The following is a 21,274-nucleotide window of genomic DNA, read 5'->3' as shown; positions in this document are numbered from 1 at the left end:
TGTGTGTGTGTGTGTGTGTGTGTGTGTGTGTGTGTGTGTGTTACAGTGAACCAATAAACACCCACATATGTAAGGAGACAACAAATGAAAAAAACAGTGTTAGTATGGAGGTGTGTTGTTACATATATTTATATGTATCCCTATTATTATTATTATTATTATTACATGGAGGGAATGTTATCGATATACTGACTTTTAACATTTGCCCAATACAGTAAATGTAGATGTGTTCCTTTGAACTTCAATTCCCAGAAAGCCTCGCCTGACAGCAGAGGAAATCGAGATAACCTCACTGACTGACAGCGAGCAGCTGAGTTGAGTGAAGTTCAACTGACAGAGCCACTGGTTTTGGTTTTGTAGTTTCATGCATAACTAGTTTGTTTGAAAGCAAAGGTCGCTCCGCCGACCTTCATTTACTTCTGGTAGCAACGCACCCAAAAGAGGAGACAGGCTAGCTTTCGTTAGCATCACCACCAAGCTAACCAGGATAAAACGATAAAAAAAAAGTTTCCTGTTTGTACTTTCAAAATAAAATCCCCACTTGAACACGTGAACCGTATATCCTTAAAAGGGTTATGCGAAATGGGCACAAGGCTACGACTTATGCCGGCTGAACTTCCAAAATTAAAAAGCATCTACAATATGTAGGTTTATCATATCTTTTGAAAACAGGTCAATAGTTGAGTTTACCTTTGAGTAAGATTGCATTTTGAGCTAGCTAACAGTAAACACCCTGAAAACCGACGGGAAAGTGACGCACGAAATATATACTTCAATAATGTTGGGGTGTATATAACAACAAAAATCAAAAATAAATAGACTGTGAAGTTGTGAGCTGTTAACTATGGAACGAAACTATATGTTCAAACAGATAAATAGAGGCTAAATTTCGAAAGCTATAGCCGGAAATCCAGTAGATGTGTCAGTGTCTGACTTGATAACAGTAGGTTTAGATGGTTGTTCATAACAGCTACGAGGGATTGTTCACAACAACAGAGGAAGGCGCACCAGCTCTGACCAAATAAAGCACAGTCGCGATTTTTAGATCCTGTCTCGGAACCACACAAACGGAAACTAACGTTAACGCGTTCTGGTGCGACAGGGCTTCGTTGTTCTACTGAAAGCTATTGTTTGTACCGAGCTAGCTTTGTCCTTCGCAGTAACAGCTCTGGTGGTGTTGCTGATATATTTACACAAATCGTTGTGGAATATGGCTCAGCATGGACATCATGTAGCCAGTTCCCAAAAAGCACTAATGCTGGAGATGAAAAGTCTCCAAGATGAGCCGGTCGAAGGGTTCAAAATAACTTTGGTGGACGAGTCGGACATGTACAACTGGGAAGTAGCGATATTCGGACCCCCAAATACTCACTACGAGGGTGGTTATTTTAAGGTGAGTAGCTAATGTTAGCTAGCAGTCGATCTATTGTTCTTTAGCTGGTTGATTTAGCCTACATTTAAGTAATTTGCTCATAGAGCACAGCTCAACGGTTAACCTTAGCCTTTAGGTAACCGTCTTCATCAACGGCAGGTAACAGTTAATAACGTTAACTTGGCTAATTGGCAGTTGTTTACTGTGATAAAACTCTCCCCTTCTTTGTTCAACTTTAAATCAACTCCACTCAATCAGGATTATTACATTTTAGTGGTGCGGGCTACTAGACACTAAAACTTTTTAGCTATGGCTCATTTTTATATATGAAAAAAAAAAACAAGTTAACCGAGGTCCCTTATAGTGACAGTCAGCGCATGATCACGTTTGACAGTCACTTTTGTGTTAACATGAAACAAAAGGTTTGTTAGCACAACGGCCCCAAGCTTTAACGTTGCTCTGATTAGAAAAGCTCATCATCTAACTAATTCAGTCAATTCCTTTGTGTTTTAACAGTACAAATCAGCAGCCCTAGGTTGACCAAGCATTTTGTTTGTATATGAAATTAACTCAAGCATGGATTGCCTATGAAGCGTAGACATTGAGCGTGTCTAACTTTGGCAAACTCATCTGTCATTTAATTTGTTTTCTGGCATACTTCCTCCCTTGAGAGTGAAGGATGTGTTGGTTTCACAGATATCTTGTTCCCGTTTTAGAGCGTTTGTGCAGCTGGCCAAGAGAGTTGGAAGTTTACAAAGCCTCTACTAAGTTATTAACTACTGAATTGTCTTGGCTACATTTCTTTTAATCTTCTCTAGCACTTTATCTATAATTGTGATATCTTTTTAGAGAAGGAGCATCAGCTCTTCATTTTCATGTCACCCATGGCTGTGACCCTTGACCTGTTAACTGCTGGTTATTTATACTGTTTTCCACAATGGTTGGAGCAACAGAAACAGTCTCACTTCAAGTCCCCCTGTAAGCTACACACCTACATTGTAAATACTGAATATCCTTGCGTTTGTTGGCACAGCAGAGAGCCTACTGTTATTTTCTCTCAAACTCAAATGAGTGTTTGAAAATCATATGTTGCAAAACACTGAGGGGATTGTTGTTCACTCAGATTTCAAGTCCTATTCTAATATGGGTATTCATCCAATAATCCGTTTTGATTTATTGCTTTGTCTGGCAACATCAACAAAACACCTGGTAGGTCTGCTTCAGACTTGCCCTAGATAGTTAATTTATTGTACATCAAACAAAAAATAATGGGCATTTATTAAGGTGGTATTAGTCCTGTCTTTCTGAGTAAAAAGACAAGGATAATATAGGTCAGGGCTCCGAAAGAAGATTTAAATTCGTAGCAAAAGACGCCCACAAAAATAACAACATACTCAAATTGTACATAGTCTCGTTAAAAGGGCTTTTGTCATGGGCTCATAATGCTAATGCTATGTTGTCTCCATACAACAACTAAACTGTAATGTATCGGCAATTGCTCCCACTGTGTTCAGCCTATCCAGCATATTGTATCACTTAAGCTATACAGTGCTTTGTGAGTCCAGTTCTTGAGAAGCCTCTTCATTCTGCCTCTGGTTTTTTTCAAGCCTGTGAACACAGGCAGAGGGCCCCGGCAAGGCTACCGTAGACGGTGTTCAGTGTATCTGTGTGGGTGCTGTGTACAGGATTCCTTTGTCGGGCCAGGAATGCACAGCCTGGCTGCGAAATCCACCGCATGGTTGTGACTCATTGTTCTGTGTTGGGTTTCCATCCAACCAGTTTGCCATATTCTAACAGAAAAGAACAACAAAAAAGCACACCGCTGCAACCAGGTTAACCAAACAAACAAGCAGTTGTGACACGCTGCAGCTGCCTGTTCATTAGAAACAGGGCAGGTAATGACATCACATGAAACCAGGCTGAGTCAGGTATTTATTTCACATGGGTGTTGCTCTCAAAGAGTCACACCATGATGAATACATCATGACTACAGACACACTGTAGACTGAGACATACTGAATTGTCACTGAAACAGCATTAGATAACTGACCTGGATACACATAAGTAAACACTAGCTTATCGTGATGTATTGACCATTGACCCGAAGGTCTCACAGTAGGCCCAGATGCTGACACTCATGCATTGGTTCTGAGATATTTCCAAGCTTAAGATCCTTTGTGTGTGTACTTTCTGCTTTGTCATGTGAGGTAAGCCTCCAGGGTCTGAGGGCCAGTCCGTCCCATAGCCAGCAACAGTCCTGGGCCATGTATGAAGCAGAGGAACTGAGATGCCGACCCCAGAATTCAAGAGTTGAAGGGGTGTTAGGATAGTGACTCACTGTGTTTGTGTTGTTATTGTTCACGTTAAGTTTGAATTTCCAAATGATACGCTGACTATGAGGTTTAAGCTATATACTTTAGTGTAATGCATTCTTAATCTGCGCCTTTAATACAAAAACCTTGAAATTGGGACACCATTAGAATTTTTTTTTTTTATCCCACTCTACCATTAAGATTAATGGGGAGGTTGTCTAGTTTTATGGTGCTTCAACTGTATGCTGACCGTGTCATACAATCATGACTGAAACATAAAAACTGTGCAAGTCATTTTCTGTCTAGCGCATCATTTTTTCTAGTAGATCTCTGGTTCGTGACTGATTCTCTCTTTCTCTCTCTGCACCTTTTTCTTTCTCTTGAACACCTGTCTTCTCTTCGCACATTTTCTTGACCCCAGGAACATTTCAAGATGTGAGAATTTATTAAATAACACGGTCACATTCTTGTCACCATCACAACCACAACAACTTACTCACATTTATTCAAGACTTCATGTGAATGATTGGTTGTATTTTAGATTTTTGGGTATGGTCAAAATCTTTAATTGCTGTTGAGCTACTTGTTTGTGATTTGGATCCGCTATCCCGTCTCCTTAGGAATTTGCAGTCTCACAATTTGTGGCTGCTTGCATTTTGGTGCAATATCCGCATTAAATTAGTGGAATCAAAGTGGAAGAATAGTGGTGAATCACAGCACTTCTACTTATAATAATGTAATTCAGAACAGTTGGTATGACCCCAGTTCAAATCAAGTCACTCTTCAACAGGTCAAAACTAATTATTGTACTTTCCAAGGAGCCCACACAGTGTCTGCAACAACAGGCTCAACCAATAGATTTTACCTTACATGGCATAAAGTACAGGAACATATTTCCATTACAAAGTCTAATGCTCTGATTTATTTTTTCTCTTTACTGTGTCAAGTATTAGTTTCATATTTACACAAGTCAAAAACACCAGCTACACACACGCACACACATAGACAAAAAAAACTACAGTTTTTTATTTTTACTGGAACTAATTAGATACAGTAATTCACTTTTTGGCTATTGTTGAACTCTCAATTTCTCAGTATCCATTTTATTTATAAATACATTATATTGTTACTACCATCTGCATGGTTTATTAACATAAGCACAAAATCCACCAAATCTATGACAAATCTGTGACCATAAAGACTAGTCCATTAATTCCACTTGAGAAGTATGACATTGCTTTTTCTGTGACCTCACAGGCAGATTTCACTCTTTCCTGCTTCGTATTGTGCCATGCACCACAACAGCAGAGAAATAATGTTCTACATCCACAACCATTAGTTCATCTGCATTTGTTTCACAGAGAAGTTTCTCACGGTGACATACAGCAGAAATCGTGCTCCGTGGGTGGCGACACAGGTCTGAACTGCACTGCTGTGGAGGTGCCTGTGAAATTGAATGGATGATCGTGTTTGAAGTGTTGCTGTGTCAGCACTTGATAGCTTTAATTATAATTTTTGTTGCATGTAACACTGATCCAAATGGGCCCTCTGCAACTCATACTGTGAAACAAAACCTTTCATATCGCAGTCAAGTGGTTTAATCGACTGACAGACCACTTCATAGCAAATGTGAAAGCGGGAGGTGTTGCCCTTCAGTTTTTGGCCTGGGCCTCTCTGTCTTTTTTAGCCTCTGACAGACCAGAGTTGTGTTGAGCAGCTGACTCTGTGTTTGTGCCTGCTTTCCTTCCTCCTCGGATGCATGCTACATAATTTGCACAGGCTCTATGTTAGCCTTGCAGTAGCAGAGGAGGGGAGGGTACAGGCAAGAGGACCCAACCGGGCCGCAGAGGGCTTGGCTGGGCCGGGCCTAGCTGAGCTGTCGGAGTCATGTTTCCCCCTCTGGCTGTGTCACAGAGAAACAAGAGCAGGAGAGAGGGAAAAAAGAGGGAATACAGAAACAGGCAGATCAAGAGCAGGCAGAGCCCTTCCTTGCAGTGGTGCCCCTTTGAAAGGAGAGCCTGCTGTGAGAAGAGGTGAGTGTGAGGCCCCAGAAGACAGTTATAACCATCCCCTGAAGCCCTGGCCATGTGTTCTTTTTCTCTTCCTGTATGGGCCTCGAATGTGGACATCACACCTTTCAAACATTGCTACAAATGGTTGTTTTCATTTTCCATGTGTTGCAGTCACCTAGGAATCGGTTTGTAACGTAACGCACCAGGTTTTGATCCTTTTCTTCTCTACATCCTCCTTATGAATTGAGTTAATGACGCTGGGGGCTGTTGGGTATGAACATGATAATCTCTGGGACGTGTGCATGCGTGTGTGTGCGCGAGTGTGTGTGCGTGTGCGCTATGGAATTTGCTCTACACAAGGACCTTTTCCTCGTGTGTGTGTGTGTGTGGTCTGTAGAGAAGGTGGATGAGGTGCACAGGGAGAACAGAAAGATACTTTTTTTTTCTGTTCAGGGTCTTTGCATTGACCTGGTTTACTTCGCCTTGCTGTCATTTTCCACAGGGTGGGCGCATTCACTCTCATTCCCATTATCTTTTCAAGGCAGCTTTTTTAGGTCACAATCCAAGAAAGAGTTTCATAGAAAGAGCAAACTGATCTTGTCTTCTATATTCTCAGTAACAAGCCCTTCATGTGTCTTTCTTTTTTTTGCATGCGTGCATGCATGGCAGGAAATTGACTACACTTCATTTCTGCTGCTCAAATGAGCTCTTCAGAGTGAATCACCTTTTGACCATGGATGCTGTTAAATCTGAGCTCAATTCAGTTCAGTCCAATTATGAGGCATGACAGGCAAGCCAGCGGTGGCATGTTGCAACAAATGTACTGAGGCTAGCACTTTGTGACGGGCAGAGATCTTTGTTGAGTTGCCGTATGTGAAGCAATACCTAATTTTCGCTTGATCCAAAAGGGTTGTGGAGGCAGAGTGGGGAAAAAGTGAGTGTTGTACAGGATACACTAAGATGTAAGTATATAATAAAAACAAGAACTTATAGAGAGAGTATGATCTCTGGAAACTTGAAAGAGAGAGCTGATTTGCTGCATTATCCCCTTTCTCCTTCCGCCTCTTCCTCCTCGTCCTCGTGTTTCTTCACTTCTGTCTGCTCGGTGCTGACTACAGAGGAGACAAGCTGCTCACTGCTGCAGAGCAAATGAGCCAACCAAGCAGCCTGTCTGTGTTTAGGCCAGCTCTGTCACTCTTCTCTAAAACCACCCATCCATCCTCTCCTCCTATCCTTCCATCCACGAAAGGGTTTAAGTGTCAGCTCGCTGGTGGGTGGGCAGGTCAAGAGTTGCAGCGTGATATTCGGTTCAGTGAAGTTTTACACCGCATTATTCGTGTTTTATGGTTTAGAGTAAAGTTTATAACCCACTCATTCCCTCCACAAACCTGGGGACACTGCACCTATTTCCATTGGTTGTAATCGATCTGTAGTTTAAAGCACAAGCAGCCTTGATCTTTCCCTTCTTCACAAGCCCTCTTCAGGGTCAGTTATAATTTTTTGTTTGTGGTATTGTGTCACTAGGAACACTGTACTAAAGCCTCCCGGTAAGCTGCATTACCTTCTTACAGGGATCAATGCTCATGCTTTCCTTAATGCAATCCCCACCTTCCTGCTTTACTTGCATTCAGACTCGCAGGATCACGATGAATGAAGGTATTTTATGGGAAGTGTTGATGCATAGATCTCCCAGCAACAGGCTACAGAATGAAATATGAGATTATTTTTTTTTATTCAAAAACGTATTTTCATAAAGATGTTCTTATATAAATGAACGGTTGGGACCATTTCTCTGTGTTCATGATGAGATGGGTAGCTCTGGTTTACTTTCCACTGTTGGATGCAGTGTAGGTTTTCCTCCATGTCTGATCGTCTTTTTGTTTCCAAGATAGCTTAGTGAGTTTTGGAAGAAAGTACGTAGACGGACAACTCTTTGCCAAAGGATGAGTGATTTAGATTTTGGTGGTGTTTTGGGATTTTTTTTTTTTTTTTGCCTTTAACTTTTTTTTAATCCATGTGGACTAAAGAGATCTGGGTCGTTCAGATTCAGAGCTGTTGGAGAGGTTTTCATTCACACACTGTTTGACTGGAAAATCATACCTGGAAGACAAACAAGCATTAAACCACTTCGCCCAATGGAAGCATTGGCATAAGTTTGTGCCCTGCCAAATCCCCTCTAGTTCTTTTTTGTACCATTTCCACCCCCATTTGAATTGGACCAAATGGTTTCTCAAAGTAATACTGAATGGCTAGTGATGGGAGCTACTGTGGCTTATTTAAAGCATCACTGGCAGATGCTGTAGCTGTCAGCTCATCTTATTGGGGTCAACAGAAAACTGGCATTGCATTGTAAATTAGAACAGACATTTGACAGTCAGTTGGACATGATGTAAAGGAGTTAGTTTTCCCAAATACACAAGCAAAGATATTCTTTGCCCAGTTTTCAGCCAGGCGACAGATATGATCTTGATGTTTATATTGTTTGGGAAGACAAACCAAGCTCTCACTGTTGCAGCCCCCCCCCTGCCTGGCTGCTATGTGTTGCACTGTTGCCAGCCTGTAATGTGTACAATGTTGGCTTGAACCCTGCACTCTGAAGGGCTGCCAGTTTTTTGGCAGGGTCAGTCATACCCTGGGATTTTGTTTTTGTTTTTTTTTTTGTTTGTTTTTTTGTTTGTTTTCCCCCCCCCCTACAAGCGGCATTCTCTCAGGGCTGAGTCAGTGTTTCCTCTCCAGTCTGATATCATATGGTGAGAAGAACAGGTTTATTCTGTTGGTTGCAAGTCGGGATCATGAAAGACATCCATTACAACAAATGTTTATCTTGCACTGTAGATCAGGACATACTGACACACACTTCAACAGAGCCTTAAATACAGCTCTAAAAGTCAGGGTGGATATGAACAGATCACACTTGTAGCGTTTTGGTCTGAGCGTTGATATACAGCATGTGTCTGCTACATACAGCCTGTTTTAAATGCTACAATGCAGTCAAAGAGGGCTAAAAGCTTACAGCATTATATAGAGCACAACCCCCTTTATTCCAAGTGGAACCCCACCCCACCCCTCCCACTACCACTCCACCACCTCCCTGCTCCCATGCAGCCGGCAACCCCCCTCACCCATCCCACCCTCTCGCTCGGTGGTTCACTGTGGCGAGGACCAGCTGACCATGCCGAATCAGCAAGTGTGAGCAAGTATGTGTGTGTGTATTGGGGGGGGGGTGGTCAGCAGAAGGTTTCATGCTGTGAGTGACATGCGTGTGTGTAATCAGTGTAGTTTGGGATCCTCTACGCATAGTAGGATTTATACAGAGTGTGTGTGTGTGTGGATGGGTGTGGTTTCAGTATGAGGGCATATAATAGCAGAACACGGGTCTGAGTGGTGGATTGTCTTGGGTTGCAATGACAGCTGGAGAGGACAAACCCCCACAATGTCTTTAAACCAGCAACCCCACCCCACCCACTGGTGTAAGCTCCACACTCTCAGCAGCTGAAGGCACTGCAAGCCTCCCTCCCTCTCTCTACACCATATTACATTACACTGTCATTAGTTCCTCCGGGTTTGCCATGCGTCTACAGCTACTATTTATAGGTCTCTCTCAGTCACTATTGAAGCTGATCAGCATGATCGTCAATATGTTAATTTAGCCGCTGCTTGTTGACACCAGAGCGCTGTAAAACATAGGTCTCTGTGGAGAAAAGCCTTGACAATGAAGCCCTCTCTCTCCACAGCAGCTGTTTGTGTGTGTGTGTGTGTGTGTGTGTGTGTGTGTGTGTGTGTGTGTGTGTGTGTGTGTGTGTGTGTGTTTTGATCTGCAGCAGTGTACAGACTTGATTTCAGTTATCCCCGGGAGGCTGTGTCCATCGTGTTTATGTGTGGATCCAACACACACTGCAGGTTTTTCTTAAAGCAAAAAACACCACTAGTGCGCTGAAATGATATACAGCAGCCTAACTGTAATTAAAGGAATCACCATTTACTTTTCTGGGATATTTTGAGTAAGTCTCTGCTGGTTAAATCGGATGAGAAGGTTCTCCCAAACGGTTAACAGTTTACAGGGAAGTAGTCGTGACTTGTCTGTTGGCAAAGGAGAAGTGTAGATAAACCGCTGCCTCTCACATTGCTATTATGTGTCTTCTTTCACCCTCAGGCTCGGATCAAGTTCCCTGTCGACTACCCATACTCTCCACCTGCTTTCCGCTTCCTCACCAAAATGTGGCACCCCAACATTTATGAGGTAAGTCTGACCGGTGTAAACGCTGGTTAAAACTTGCAGTAGCTCCTCATAGCCTTTGATTATATACTGGTGCATTACTGCATTTTTTAAATCTTAAATGTTGAGGCATATAAAGACAAACTGCAGAATGGTGTCCAATCCGAATATTTTAATCTTAAAACTCTATCTATGAAGTAATAATTAAAGTATTACCTCAACATGTTGGTGTTGGTTCTCTTGCGTCCCTAGAACGGGGATGTGTGTATCTCTATCCTGCACCCACCAGTGGACGACCCACAGAGCGGTGAGCTGCCGTCAGAGAGGTGGAACCCCACACAGAACGTCAGGTACACAACAGAATGCTCTTTATCCCATCCTAGGTTCTTTTTGTACATAAAACCAGATCACCAGAGTTACTCTTTGTCCAGTGTCTTACAGCGACCTCCTTAAATATCGCTATTTGAATTATCTGTCAATCTGTTATCTCGACTATCAGTCCAGACCGTAAGTATTTGGACAGTTGCACATTTGTTGTCAGGCTCTGAGCTTCACTACATTAAGTTTGAAATACATTAAAGAACTGTGTATGGGAGATGTAACCCTTTTAATATAGTCTGGACTGGACTTACAAGCTTTTTTCATACCAAAAGTTTTTTAGACTTATTTCCTACACTCAAGTTTTGATTCCTGCTCATGGACATAACGTAATGGTAGACAGTTATTCGAGATCTTCCCTCAACTGCCAACCATCTTGCTGCAGTGTAAATGCAGCAAACTTACAAACATGATGTATAATTCATACCCCTTTATTTCCACTAGACACACATTCTTTCAACCCCTGCAGCTTCCCCATTTTCTCTCTCTCTCTCTCTCTCTCTCTCTCTCTCTCTCTCTCTCTCGCATTAGCTTTTCCTTTTATGCATTATGTTTATGCCCAACTCTCACAGTTGAACAGAGGTGTGTAGCACAATAATGCGTCCTTTGTAGCCCACGAGCTGATGATCAAAACAACAACAAAAACAAAAGGAAATGGTTACAGTTTAGGGACGAGGGGGGCGTACTGTAACACCCAAGCTTTTTACGCTCTAACCCCTATATAGTTGCTTGGTCAGATCAACTAGGTCACCTAGTTGATTCACCCAAGTATAAATAATATGGTTGTATTGTCTGTTAGTATCTTTCTTGGAGCCAAGAGTTGAAATCAACAGATGACAGCAGAGACAAATGGATGTTTAGCAGGCTGCTTGTCTGACCCTAACCTTCATGTCTCACCCCTCTCTGTCTCTCTTTGTTCCATCTCTGTGCACGTCTTTGTCCTGCATTCTCAATGTCTCTTTACTCGTCTTACCTCCATCTTTGCCCCCCCCCCCCGTGTTTTCCTTTTCCTCCCCCTGTATTGCTTTCCTCTATTTTAATCTCTCGCTCCTCTTTTCCTCACCTGTTGACATCTCCTCTCAGGACCATTCTGCTCAGCGTGATCTCTCTACTGAACGAGCCCAACACCTTCTCCCCGGCCAACGTGGACGCGTCCGTCATGTACCGCAAGTGGAGGGACAGCAAGGGCAAGGACAGAGAATACATCGAAATCATCAGGTGCCTAGAGGACACGCAACACTCTTCCCACTTCAGAGAGTTTGTCAGTTTATTAGGTACAGAGAGTACTGTCAATAAAGGTCTCTGTGGCCTCACCTGACTGCTTTGTTTTTTTTTTTTTCCTCCCCCTTCTGTCATTCCCTCTCGCAGGAAGCAGGTGCTGGCTACCAAAGCTGACGCAGAGCGGGACGGCGTCAAGGTTCCAATCACGTTGGACGAGTATTGCGTACGCACCCAAGTCCCACCCACAGACGACGGCTCCAACCTCTTATACGACGACTACTACGACGACGAAGAGCTGGAGGACGACGATGAGGATGACAACGAGGACTGTTGCTATGACGATGACGACTCGGGCACCGAGGATTCCTGACCTTGCCACCCCGTGACGTCACCCCCAACCCCCCTTCCTTATTCACCAGTCCTAGCCCCCTCCACCCCCCACTCCGCCCCACACATACACACACACGCACCTCCCTCTTCTGTCATGGACTGAACTTTAATTCCCTGCCCCCCCTTTTTCTTCCCCTCAACCCCTTCATCATCCTCACTTAGCACAGGCCTCCCTGTCCACCTTCTGTCACTTGTGCAGTCACTGTATGCACACTAAAACCTGATGCATCGAAGAAAAGAAAGCTACAGAGTTGTTTTTGTTGGTTTCTTACATGTTTTCTTTTATTCTTTCTTTCTTTTTTTTTTTTTTGTTGGAATAGAGGTTTACACACATGATACACACACAGTAAGAAAACTTATAGTAACAGTACTTCCTCGTCTGCTTCTGCTTGTCTGCACTGGTACCTGGTTTAAATTCCCACAAAAGTGTTTTTAGCTCCAACACCTATTTCTTCCTCTGGCTTTGAGAGGAACAAAGCCAAGTTGTGTTTTTTTTCTTTTCTTATAACTTTGGCCTAAGAATGGTCATGCCTTTTCTTAACATCATCAGCAGCAGGGAGGAATGTAACGTCACAAGTCAGATCAGAGTAAAACATGCAGAGAGCATTTGTAAAGGAAGCTAATTTAGAAAAATTATACAGTTTGTGTTTGTGTGTGTGTGTGTGTGTGTGTGAGTGCGTGTGTGTGAGTGCGTGTGTGTGAGTGTGTGTGTGTGTGTGGGTGTGTGTGTGTGTGTGTGTGTGTGAGTGCGTGTGTGTGAGTGCATGTGTGTGTTGAAAAGCTGAGACACGTCCGCCTCTGAGCCATGTGTGTGACCTCCAGTTACCAGGCTGTTTGAAGCCCTGCCATGCTTCACCTCTGACATTTTTAGAGCCCCAGGGCTTGTGCTGCTCCAAACAGGGAAGCTGTTCACACTCCCTTGTGCCTTCCCTCGCTCCTTGATACCGCAGATCTGAATGACTCATGGGACAGACCGCTCAAAGCCAAAAACCCAAGCAGCCAGACAAACAAAAGGTGGCAGAGGGAGATATTCAGGCTCACAAGGTCTCAGGTGAGGGACAACTGTGCAAACAGCGCCCTCCTGATGGAACAAGTTATTAATAGCAGCACCTGTCAGATTTGTCCAGGCTGTGAGTGAGAAAGGTAAGATCCAGCAGCTGAACTAAAGAGTGGAATGTAAATCAGGATCCCACAGACGTCCTCTACCGACTGCCACGCAGCCTTCATCACACAAGCACGTGCTACTAGTGGCCTGGATGCATTAACAAACAGCTAGCTGAGCCTGCTGCTGCTCATGAAATCCAATGTACTGTATAAAAAAAAAAAAAACATAAAAAAAACCTATGCAGTCAGGGCTTGAACTCACTTATTATGCAGTGCTTTAAACGTGGCAGTGAAGCTGAGCCTTTTCAACGGTCTGACCTGAACTTCAGCTTGAGTTTTACAAGCCAGCTACATACCTGTTAGGACTTTGGACTGACGGTGTCCTCGGTTAGAGATGGACATGTGCAGTTGTGTCCGTTTTTATGTTTGTCAGTGGTTTGTTAATCTAAACCAGAGTAGCACAAGTCTCCAGAGCAGAAGAAACAAGAGTGAGATTGTACACAGGCCTCCACAGAGCACATCCCCCTAGTGGTGGCTGTGTGTACAAGCAGTGTTGGTTTTTATTTTTTATTTTTTTTCTCCTTTTTTTTTTTTTATTTTTATTTTTTTTTATTTTTATTCCCCTGCTCTGAAATGTTCAACAGCCATCTTGACTCACCTGAATCAATGACACCTGCTACGTGAGAGGAGATCAGGTAGCAGTGCGAGTGTTTCAGAAGAATGAAAATGGCCTGATGCGGTTTTGTGTTCAGTCTGTACTGTCAAAGACCCTCTTTTTAACTGCCAGGAGTGCTCTGTTGCACACTCAAAAAGACAACATTACCACCATCCAGCAGTATTTCCAATGAAATTTTCAACATCGCTGTAACCATGTGTCCGTTGCGTGTGTCTGTGTCTGTGTGTGTGTGTGTGTGTGTGTGTGTGTGTGTGTGTGTGTGTGTGTGTGTGTGAATATTCACAGATCGTTCATAAGATGTGCTGAAAAGTTGTGGAGAAGAAGCGCAGAAATGGGAAGGCATGGGGATAGGGTTGATCTTTTGAGCATGGACAGGAGAATGTGGTTCTTCACTAGCATGCTGTTAATGATGTGTTTGTGGTTTTAGATCTGCTATAAGGGTCGGGATTGTGTCCAGGGACAAAGGTTCTCAATTTTATCTAAAAACTGTCACATTGGGAATGGGCTGAGGGTTATCCGTTTATTTTGGGCTTCTTTGACTGTTTTTGATGTAATCTTTTTATTTCCAAATTGTGGTGTGAGCTGCAATGTTTTCTGTCTGATATGTATTAAGTGCTAAGAATATTGACCTGATTGTTTAAAAAAAAAAAAACCAAAAAAAAAAAAAAAAAACCCCAGGATTGTCCATGGACGAATAACTAAATGTACCAAGTGAAAATCAAACAACAGAAAAGTAATACCGAACCAAACTGACACAGCGCACCATACATAAATTCTTCCCAGCCTTTCTCAGCCCTGAATGCTCAGAAATTAGTTATCAATACCCGATAATTGACTGATGTCCATTACACAGCCTATGAATGATTCTCCCCCCTCAGTTTCAATGTTTTAGGGTGAATGGGATTTCATTTTTTTTTTTTTTTTTTTTTTTTGTCAAACCACTGTTATTTTTACCCCCCCCCACCCCCAAGTTCTCTGAGCTCTGATTGGTGGCAGCATCACTGAGGGAAAAAAACCCAGCTGTTAAATACAGAAAACAACCTCAGGAAAAAAAAAAGAAAAAAAAAAGAAGAAACAACCAACAAACAAACAAATCCTTTTCCAGCTGAGTGAACCTGACCACGGGGAGTCTCACTTTTTGGCTTCAAAGGACTGTTTACAATCCCTTGATATGCACATGTGGATATTTTGACGATCACTTGATGTTTTGTTTTTTTTCTCTTGTTTATATTTTCTTTTTTTCTTATGGTTTGTAAATCTATTTAAAATCTGAAATAAAGATCTTTATTAGATATTGACTGATTTTGTTATTGGGAGGTGGGAGAGCTTCTGTTCGTCTCTGTTTGAGAGATTTAAAGGTCTCACTGGTTTCTCCCTTTTCTGTGTTCTCTTATAGACACTGAAATGGCGTGAGTGCATGAAATTTGAGTGAAACTCAGGGCTAGCTCTGAGAGGTAAGACTTGTGTCCTTTCTTTTCACTTTCACTTGATGCTTTTTGTAAACCTTGTGGTGGAGCTAAGGTGTGAGGAAAGTGCATGATGAAATGTGTACTCAGCAGTCACCCTGCTATACTCAGAGGGTGGTGGAGACTTTAAAGGATTTCCTGATGCTTTCCATGTTTTATCTGTTCAAAGTGGGAATATAAGAAAAGCCCTCTCTAAATGGCCTTGGTTTCTATTTCCTTGTCTCCTGTTGTTGCTAATCTCAAGTCTTGGAAGGAACTACGGTAAGACGTTTCTATGTTTTGTGAGATCTGTCGTTAATTTAGCCCCGCTTTGCATGAAATAAAGGCAATTTCCTTTTTGAAATGCAGTGCTGTTATGCATCACTGTAGATGCTGCTGGAATATGCAAATCAAATTGTCAGTAAAGGAGCTGAAATATGAAAATTTACAAACCTTCCAACTACAGCGGAAACAATCAATTAGTCGATCCTCTGTTTTCTATCAGTAGATTTGAGCTTCACCTTGGGCTCTGGGAACTTGTGATGGGCATTTTTAATTATTTTTGCAACATTATAATAAACCAGCCAGTTTAAAGCTGAGCTGTACAACTAATCAAGAGATGAAAAATAATAAAAATAAAAAAACAAATAAAATGGGAATTGACAGCATTCGTCCTCTAGAGCCTGGTGCCGTGGAGAATCTCACATTCTTCTTACACCTTCCCTGATGTAGCTGCCTCATAACTACCTGCCTTCAGTTTCAGATCACTTCTTGCATGTCAAGTTTTCTGCTGCTTCTTTTCTTTTTTAGAAACTAATCAGAAACAAGTTGCATATAAGCATGGCAAAACTTTAAACTTATCCACTTTAAAGTGTCAAAGTTCCTGTCCGAGTGAAACATTTCCTGTGTCTGTTCAGCTTTACTGGAGCTTTGTTTTTTGTTTGTTTGTTGTTTTTTTTGTTTTTTTGCAGGAAGACTTGTATTTTATAGTAGATCCTGCTTATTGTCTCACAGGTGCTTTAAAGGCATGCATGGTATCCTGCAAGAAAAACAAGGTGAGACAGTGTTTGTTCTTGCTTGAAAAAACACCAGAGCGTAATAAGCTTTTCTTAGTGGAGACAAACAAGCTCATATTAACAGCGTTCAGGGGTGTGCTCAGCGAAAAATAGATAAAACCCTTCATTTTACAAGGCAACTGGTGAATCACACTACTCTTTTTTTTTTTTTTAAGTGTAATCTCCGACACTCTCTATTCTTCTTTTTGCACTAACATTCAGTATCAGCTTTGATCAACACATTTTTCCACAAGCTTGTATTGGTTTTCTGTCCAGTGTGTTCAAGCTGTGTGAAGAGTGTGTGTGATGAGATCTGTACCCTGCAGTCGCCTTTATTATTGGGGTGGTGGAGACTTAAAGGATTTCCAGCTGCTCTCTTCATGTGAACGCATACAGTATGAACCACATGCCTTTTCTTCAAAAGAGTTTATTTTGTGGGCCCTCTAGGGGGCAGCAACAGCTTGTCTCTGGTTACACTGGAGGTGTTTGACAGCAAGTTTGTACCAGCCTAAGTGAGCACAAAAAGTTAAGACGTCTGGCGAGATGGTAATTGTGTATTTTTATCAACTTGTGCCTAATAAAGTGTGAGTGCCTTTTCTTTTCTCAGTTCAAACGCCTGTGATTCTGCAATCAACACTACAAGCTGAAGCCTGCAGTGTCTCCCTGCCTTTATTCTCCAGCCGGGGGCGCTCCCATCCCCTCAAAGAAGAGTACAATAATAAGAGTGATATGGGTTATATACTGTATATATATATTTCACCTTCTTATATCTAAGTGGCAAAGTATCTACTGGTCATTTCCACTTTTCTCATCACCCACTGTGAAACCACTGTAAGTAGACTCTATGTGCACTTATGCTGCTCCTGTACATGACTTATATGGTATCTCCATACTCCTGGTTAAGTTGAGCCTGTTATCTGGTGCTTGAAAATGAAAATCATCAATCTGCAAGACAGCGTAGAGGGAGATTCCCCTCATCAGTATACTGTATGCTGGTGCTTCAGGTCAGCTCTGAGGGCAATTTTCTCCAATCAATTTTTTATTTTTTTTTCTTGCATCCTTTTACCCACACTCCCCTGAGCTCCTAGGTCATCCCATCAGTCGCCCCTCTACCCCCTCAGAGACATACCATCTTTGCTGCTGAGCCCATCAAATTTGTCTCCTATGGTGACAGGTTTGACCTTTCGCCCTGCGTGTGTCCAATCCAAATGCCAGTTCAGCGGACCAGAAAAATCAAGACACTCAAATGGACCTGGCATTTGCAGAATTGCTTCTCTCCCTCTGTGGTTTCTTTCATACTTCGCACTGTGTTTTTGTCCAGAAAGGATAACACTCTGCTTAAACTGCAGGTTATAAAGCCGACTGCCGGATCAGAGCCAGATGTTACAACCCGTGACCCTCTCTCAGTGGTTTCGTGCTGTGACCGTGAGTCACATGCGTTTCTGCGTCCCCCTACTCCAGCTGGTGGTTTTGGCATTGATCTCCTCCAGCCTCAGTGAGTAGAGGCCAACTGAGTCAGAGTCGTAGATGACCTATGGATAGCCGCACTGCCCGAGGAATGAACGAACTGGTTGAACTGAGAGGTGAAGAAATGCGAGAGTATACAGAGTTGGTTAGTGGGGGGGGGGGGGGGGATTGATCCATATGTCAGGATATGAGATGTCTCCAAGGCAACAGAAGTTGTGTGGAAGGTGGAAGTGGGTTGGCAGGAAGAAAGAAAGATGGATGGCAACAATAAGAGGCCGTGGGGTAAAAATGGACCCTATGACGTGTTAGGCCTCTTCCTTTTTTTTTTTCTTGCTTGACCATAATGAGTGACCATATGTGCTAAGAGTCAATGCAGACACACACACACACACACACACTGTAAAAGGAACAATGAGCAAACCTGGAGGTACACTAGACGTCCTGCAGAGCTTTTGTGCAGCTCCTCTTCAGTCTGACAGCCTTGTTTCTACGTACCAGCCTCAATTCCTCCTTCCTGTCCTTCCAGGAAGCCAATCGGACATCAGCAGGGAAGATGTTGCGCCACAGTGGTGAATTGACTCCTTCAGCTGCTTTTTTTGTTATATAATTGCCCTCATCACTTCCTGTGTGTAGGTACATCTGTCTATCCGGATGACAGGAGAGAACAAGCGAGCACGGCCACAGTGAATCAGATCCGTATTGTTCACTTCTGTGCTTTTACTAGTTTGTAATAGCTGCAGAGTTCCTCACGTTTTTGGACAGACAGAGATGTAGGGTCCGGCCCCTTAATGAGAGCAGAACAGACACATTAACCTTTTCTCAGGCTGTAGACTGTCTTCGTCTCAACACTAAAGATTCTCAGACGCTTGTGTATCGATCTCATTATTTTGTAAAGGAAGCTGTTAACAGTGCGGACCTGGAGTTGTTTGCAGAGTGGTATGACATTCAAATGTTCCCCAGGAGATATTGTTTCCATTTATTTTAATAAACATAACCCATTTTGTTGGATTCATGAGGCAGTTTTTCCATTGCTTTTCCTGTAATAAAACTAAAAGCTGTATACTTTAGTGTTGAATGGATTAGTTGATTAATCGATTGGATGTTTTTTGAGCAAGAATGCTCAAACATTCACTAGCCCCAGTTTCTTTTTTGTGACATCTTTTTTTAAGTTAATTTTGTAGTTTGGTGGAGCCAAAGGGACATGAACAAGATTTTAAAACCACTGGTGCAGAGAATGTGCATCAGATAATTAGATATCTACATTTACATACAAAAAAACAGACAAAATGTGAAGAACATCTCATACAGACCAAATCTCAGATTATACTCAGAGTATACTTCTACTGTCATTTTCAGATCTTTGGGTTCAAGACTGTTGGTCTCATGAAACCAATAATGTGAAGAGGTCACCTTAGGCTGCCGGAAATGGCGGTGAGCATTTTTCACTATTTTATGACACTTAATGGCTAAAAACAGATTAATGGGGGAAAAAAATTGTTTATGTGCCTCTAGTCGACTAATTTAAACCTTAAAACGTGTTTTGTTTGACAAGCGTTACAGGTCGAGTGTCTATAGGGTGCTGAGTAAGAGCGGACAGCAGAAGGTCAGGGTTCAGATGTGCCTCTGCAATCTATATGGTAAGTAGCTCTTTCCATGGGTTGATAACATCGGACGGTGACCTCTGGGAGGACCCCAGCAAGAAAAATGTGTTATTATCCCCACTCAGAGCTCAAATAGCTCACATGGTTTACATGCCATGCTGAGGCTGTCCTCATGAGTGTCCTTGTCGCTATAGGTTGAACCATAACGTGCAGGCTCACTTCCACCGCCTGGTGCAGAATGTTGTGTAGCAAGTTTATCCTCCTCTGTGGATCCAGATTTTTTTTTGTGTGTGCATATTTGCACATACACGTATGTAAATAGGCATTGTGCTATATACCTCTGCACCACCTGTTGAATGACAGCACATGTGCTATACATTTGGGTTTAGGCTGATCTCTCTGTGACTGAGCTATTCCCACTTAAAGGCCTTGAAAACACATTTTCTCAATAATATTTTTGCTTTGGTAAGTTTTTCTTTAATGAGAAATTTCTGTATATGTGTTATGTTGTCCTTGGTTTTTGCACTGGTTTGAAGTGGGGAGGGCCTCGGCTGGAACGTCACATACTTGCGTGCATCATCAAATTTTGTACAGACATTCATGGTTTCCAGAGAATGACTCACACTGATTTTGGTGATTCTTTGTAAACATCCATGATGTTTAATTATGTTTTTTTTTCTCCCTAACTTTATCTTTGATTGTTTCTCATGTATTCATAAATATTTAATGATATTAAGAAATACTTAAGATTTGAGACAATATTTTTTTTAAGGAGAGGCTGAAATGAAAATGGGGGTTTGATCCAACAGCTCATTTACCCTAAAGCTCTGGTTGTTTTGTTCTGCGAGATCCCAATTATCTGTGACAAGAAGGGCAACTCCATCTAAAACAGTCAAACTCATCTCATTTTCCATCTGACTGAGGCAGAGACAGAGCTGACACCTCTTCCAGGGCTGTTCACACTAAATATTTGTTAATCAGCTGTTTGTAAAGCTGTTGTTGCCACTGCCCCTCGCTGTCACCAGGTATCGACTCTCTCAGTAGCTCACATCTTTCAAAATTCCTCCCTGTCTAGTCAATGCAGCGCTGCTCTATGTGTCTGATCTCTGATAAAGCAGTAGTTTCACCCCTCTCTGTCCATGAGATACATGGCACTTGACTCAAAACCAAGCAATCTGGACAAACAAAGTGCTTTTTGTCCAGCAGATCAATGAAGTCAGTGGGGCTCTTCCTATTTTAGAAAGACAAATGTATTTGTTGCCATAGCAAAGTTTCCAGGGTCAGTTTAAACCTGAAGATAGGCAGGCAGATAGAAAGAGAAGAAGGGGTAAAAAAAATAAAATAAAATAAAATTGCTTCTGTAAATTGAATTAGACCACACAGCACACAGGTGCATGTTCTCCACGCTGCATTGTCTGCTCAGCTGCATGTGCGTCTCCTGGTCAAATAGGCACAGTCTTATTAGATGTAATGGCTTACTGAAACACAAGCTCTGTGCTGTGTGTGCTAGTGGAAAAAAACTAACAAAAGTGGCCTTGTGTATAGAGCTTGAGGTGAAGCAAGTAGGCAGTAAGTGTTTCATGTCTCTCTTTTTAATCATGTTCATATCCTTGGATGAAAGTTTGATTTGAGTTTAAAGACAGAGAACAAACTGAGTTAGAGAGACTGTGATGCATTTATTCTTACACCCAGGTAATATGACAATACAATACTTGCAGCTGTGATGAAAACAGCATAAATACAAATATAATACAAATGTAAAACACCAGATTTCTTCAGCATGGCGCAGCACTGGCTGTTAAATACTGGCACTTACTGCGCGGGATAACGCCACCTGTAAGATTCCTCCTCCTCTGAAATGTGACCAGTGTGTTTCTATAACTGGTTCTGCTGGGAAACACGGAAACGCACAGTTTGATCTTATTGGTCAGCCGCAGCCGCGTGCCGTGTATAAAACGCACGACAGGAGCTCCGGAGCTGAGACCGTCTGAGGGCGCAGAGCAGCGTCACGGAGCGCACGAGTTT

General features: G+C 42.4%; 1 protein-coding gene across 1 annotated transcript; it reads left to right on the top strand.

Moving 5' to 3' along the window:
• The first annotated feature begins 1,077 nt into the window (after positions 1-1,077).
• Positions 1,078-11,953, top strand: LOC111232133 (ubiquitin-conjugating enzyme E2 R2-like). Its single transcript, XM_022759500.1, has 5 exons — positions 1,078-1,393; positions 9,850-9,936; positions 10,165-10,262; positions 11,374-11,508; positions 11,659-11,953. Exons 1-5 carry the CDS (start codon positions 1,211-1,213, stop codon positions 11,879-11,881), a joined length of 726 nt encoding a protein of 241 aa, XP_022615221.1. The 5' UTR covers positions 1,078-1,210; the 3' UTR covers positions 11,882-11,953.
• The last annotated feature ends 9,321 nt before the right edge of the window (positions 11,954-21,274 follow it).

This window comes from Seriola dumerili, unplaced genomic scaffold (assembly GCF_002260705.1).
Source record: "Seriola dumerili isolate Sdu_G_001 unplaced genomic scaffold, Sdu_1.0 BDQW01000322.1, whole genome shotgun sequence".
Classification (NCBI taxonomy): domain Eukaryota; kingdom Metazoa; phylum Chordata; class Actinopteri; order Carangiformes; family Carangidae; genus Seriola; species Seriola dumerili.
Note: the sequence above shows the minus strand (reverse complement) of the source record. Positions and strands in the feature narration are given on the sequence as shown.